Below are 4865 nucleotides of genomic sequence, written 5' to 3'. Positions count from 1 at the left end.
ACTCGTGATATGGCGTCTGTGGGTGATACATTAGCTTTATGACTGTTGCCTACTATGATGTTTCCTCAATATTAATAATAATTTTCATTTTATAGTGACAAATTTGAATAAGAATCAAATGAGCGCTAGTGAATTCACCCGGCGGCCGTGGCGCTGTGGCGACGCCACGTACCTTAAGGTTGTCTCGGCGTTCAGGGATAGGCTTAACGTTATGCTTGTCCCGCCATTTGTTGTACAGGTGAATATAAAATTTTAAAGTTTTGATCTGTCGCAGTTATTTTTAACATAATTTCCTTGTATTATGCATTCTACTCACGAGCTTAAGAATAAAAATATAAAATATAACTAGGGCTAGTAATAACTATATAAGTTAAGTGATAGGTATAAGTGCATTATGGTTAACGATATTGTATGATTTGATTAATAAGAAACGTGCATTATATTATGCATTATATGAGGATTTCTGCATTATAGAGGGTGTTAAATAAGAACTTGTAACATAATATTGTAACATCCCGCTATTCCGAGGCATAAAGAAGGAAATTTTTCTTCCAAAATCTAATTGCCGTAAAGATTTCCACTTAATGGATAACTGAATCAAGAAAAGAAACAAGGTCGTCAGGCACGCACCTTTCTTTGTCACTGTTTTTGGCTAACCAACAGGTCACGAGCTATCTGTATCCTACATCTCAAGCGCCTTCTATATTCGTCGGAACCTGTAACAATAATATTTTAATACCCTACTCTCTCCAATGACGCACTTATGCGCATATAGTATACGTATATAACTACACTTTTGAAATTGCACCACACTCACTTATTTAACACCCTATATAACCGATATTTTTATATAATATCTCGATTTCGTTATACCTTTTCTTATATATACATATATATATATATATAACCAGTATATTGTATCCTATTATATGAAATAATACACTTCATCTATGATATATACATATATATACATCTGACCTAATAATTCATTTCTTTAAAAATATTTGATGGCGACCTTCTAAACTGCCAAACAATTGCAGGAAGGCCTGGAAGACAGTAATAAGTCATATATAATTTACAGCTTCATTTTCAATATATTTAATGGATAGACTAATGATATATATATATATATACCTAATTGTACCATAGCTATTAAGTACAGAGACTTAATTTAACCACTTACCATCTTACCTAATAAGCCATTGTTATAATACAATTTATTAACGTCAAATCCTAGTATATTACTAGCTTGGCAGACCTATGCTTAAACCTGTCGACGAAAAGCAAATAAGGATAAAATAATGATTAATAACCGCGATACACTAAAATTTTAAAGGTTTAAACCCACCTGTGCAACAAAAAAGCGTAACAAACTCATTCATAGTCCCTAAAGCAGTACACCGCGGTAGCCTTAAGGCATGTCGCGCCACCGTCGTCTCGCGGCCACCGAGCGTACCCACTCGCGCTCCTCCTTACCGACTCGATCAAAGTTGTTGCTGAAAAATATTAATTTAAAAGATTATTGTTTGCGCACAAAGAATCCCCGAGCAACAACCTCCAGACCGACATAACCACCATAGTTACCTTGTTCTTGATGTTATTACTAATACTTCAATCGCTTTTTCACATGATCACCCACACAATAGATATATATACACTAATAATTAATTCCCCATTAAGATAAGTCATCAGTAACAGTAATTGACAAATTCCTGCTACTAAAAACTTAAACGAATAGACAAAATCAACCTCCACCGTGTAACGCAAGCCATGGACTACTCCACCACCTTTCTCGCTATCTCCTCGATAAGATAAACCGTGCATTCCTATACCATGACTAATCCAAGCAGAGATCGTTATTCATATCTCCTCACCGTAAATAACTAACACCTTTTACTCACCTCTTTCTTACTAATACTTTGCTTTCAAAAACTATCTAATAACCCTAGAGAAAATAGGAAAAATTTTAGAAAAGGGAGAAAGAAGGAAGGGAGTATAACAAGTAGTAACGCAAATTTAATTGAAAATAATTATACTGTATAAAAATCCTTGTACAGGCATTACAATATTAACGCATAACACCTATACGTGTCGATCTTGGCATTATGCTCGCTCCCTGTAACGAACAAAATAATTACCAATTAAAAATGTTTCTTATTTTTCTTATCGGGATAAGTTTTATTTACCCGAACAAATTTTTAAGACCGTAGGCATCAGGGTCAGGGCTCATATCCAAACCACCATATAGCCAAAAGTCGGCTGCCTCTCTCCTCCTCCATCTCCTTTTCCAACGCACCTCCGTCATTTCGCGGATAGACAGCAGACCGGGAATCTGAATATTTGTCTTCAAGGTCACATCCCCATTGCAGAAGCACTGTAGTAACATACCTTAGTAGTATAACCAAATATCCTAATGTGCATCCAATTGAGCTTACATCCATGCATGCAACACCCTGACATATACTTACTATTATCGCCGGCACCGGTCGGAAGTACCTTCGCCGAGGAAAACGTTGACGGAAGGGATACATATTTTCTCCTCTTTCTTTCTTACATACACGACTGATCATTCGCAACTGACAGCTGACTTATGAGCACATAAAATGGGAACCGACAAGTAACCAACCTCGAAATAGCTAAACACCCTCCCTCAGACAACTACTACCACCTATATGCACTAACGCCGAGCAAATATCCCCGCATGGAACTAGCACCTAGGATTGGATAACAGACATGAACGTAGCATAAACCTAGAATCACCACTCCCCTATCAAGCATATCCCTATATAAAATAGGATTCAGAATTGGACAAAATTTCAATAAAGTAATACCCAAGTAAAGGTACGCAATAAAAACAACGATATTAACAAATCACACACCTCTAACGCTCCATATTATATAAAAATATCACTGAAAATTAAAATTCCAAAATCAGTGCAAAATAAGGAAATTATTTTTCTTTGGTCTTAAAAACCTCAGGAACAATATTGATATCACCCCTGGAGCATGAAAATGATGAAATTATAAATAAACAAAATAATTTTGCAAACAAATTTTGAATTTTCACTATCGATAAAATTACAGCGGACACTCTTAATATGGTACCCCCGAACTCGAAAATTAGGTAGCTGCAATATTTTAATTTGTTAATTTAAACAATCAGACAAATAACAATCAAATCACCGCGGATCCACCTTACCATAAAGATATCGGAGTGTAGTCATAAATAAAGAGAAATAACGTTTTAGTTATTATTTAAAATTTGAGGTTATTGATTATAACAAATATGACAAATAACAGATGCTCATTATAATAAGCCCACAAAATTCCTTTAATATTATAAAACAACTTTTCCAGAACACAAAATCCTCTAACATTTCATCAACAGTTCGAAATTACACATACACTAATTAACAAATGAATAACAGCTTAACCAATAGAGCGCGAAAAATCACGCTACCCGCATAATATTCTGTTTCACACAACGGATAGAAAACACATAAAAGAAGTACATCAACAGCTAATAATAATTAATTGCAAAAAATATAATAAATTTATTACAAGCCAGAAACCCAACATAATGCATATCACTGTATTCGTCTTTGAAGTAACAACACCTCGAGATACCAATGATCCCTCTTGCTAACAAAATCACCAAACATTTTTTCGTTCCCCTAAAATTTACATTATTAACTATGGATTATCTCGACGCCATGTGACGCGCAACGGCAATAAAACTAATAGTATTACACTTACTTTCCCGAAAAAACGAATAGAACACCGAGAAAAGGAGCAAAATGTACTGATTGTGTGCAAAAGTTCGTGCGGAGCTTCAATAGATAAGCGTCATAAAATGTTATTTAACCTACCATTCCAAGAACACTTAATCGATATTTATAAGAATGCGCAGCGTAAAAATATATGTAAGAGAATACGTGAAGGACAAAGATAACAACGGAAGTATTCATGATAACTCATGCATGAAATCATCTCCGAGCGACTCTCTCTCTTTCTACTATCCTCCCATAAGCGGATATCCCTACCAGAGCCTTTTCCCCTCCACACCTATATCCCCGACCTGACGAGTTGAGAATAGAGAAGTCAGAGAGTCAGTCAGTCCCCGATAGCCGAACCAGTCGGTCGCTCCTGGAGGTCCCAAGCTGACAGACAGTCTCGCGCCATTTAAAGGTCCTTCACTTATTCTCACTAACCGCCCCTTTGGGCGCCACATTGTTAAAAGTAAGTTATTCTATACGCATCATAGATTTAAAATATTTTCTCGTTCCCTTGTACAAGGGGCTGACACAACAGACAATTACAAAGGTCATTGGTTAGTTTGGCTGACCTCTGAAAGGTGGAACCTTTTAAAGCATAAATAATTTATTGAATATATATATCACGCTTTTATATACTCTGCCTAATTGCACACGCCATGTAACGCAGTAGGGACCCATTTTCATTAATTTGCTCTAAAATATCCTTGTTAACCAGGCAGCTCCCAGCGTTGTCGAGCTCCCGGTTTCCTCGCAACTTATCTATCAGAAACTCCCTTCAGGATAACATTCCCTTTGCATTCCATACAAATCGGATCTGGTAGCACCATGCATTGTCGAGCCATAATCAGGCAGCTCCATGCGTCGTTGAGCTCCTATGTCAGGCCGCTTTGCCCGCATGTTGATGCTCTAGAACGAATTTAAATTTTAAGAATCCTTCTGGCAGCTCTAATAATTGAGCTCCATTCTCTCCACAGACTTTCCTGGTAGCTCCAAAGGGGTAGAGCTCCAACAACCTGATACTGTTCCAACGCGGATAACTGCACCTGTATCCAATCCTCCAACAGTGAGTAAATTAATGCACCTGGATCA

The 4865-nt window shown here is 36.7% G+C and overlaps 1 protein-coding gene across 1 annotated transcript; it reads right to left on the bottom strand.

Annotated features, from left to right (window-relative positions):
* Positions 1-2008: 2008 nt before the first annotated feature.
* On the bottom strand, positions 2009-3003 carry LOC112588444 (uncharacterized). Its single transcript, XM_025298419.1, has 3 exons — positions 2469-3003; positions 2187-2374; positions 2009-2116 (listed from the first exon to the last, which is right to left on the bottom strand). The coding sequence occupies exons 1-3, from the start codon at positions 2568-2570 to the stop codon at positions 2104-2106; spliced, it is 303 nt and encodes a 100-aa protein (XP_025154204.1). The 5' UTR covers positions 2571-3003; the 3' UTR covers positions 2009-2103.
* Between the last annotated feature and the right edge of the window lie 1862 nt (positions 3004-4865).

Source organism: Harpegnathos saltator, unplaced genomic scaffold (genome assembly GCF_003227715.2).
Source record: "Harpegnathos saltator strain DR-91 unplaced genomic scaffold, Hsal_v8.6 scaffold218, whole genome shotgun sequence".
NCBI classification, from domain to species: domain Eukaryota; kingdom Metazoa; phylum Arthropoda; class Insecta; order Hymenoptera; family Formicidae; genus Harpegnathos; species Harpegnathos saltator.
The sequence above is the reverse complement of the archived record's forward strand: the minus strand, read 5'-3'. Positions and strand labels throughout refer to the sequence as shown.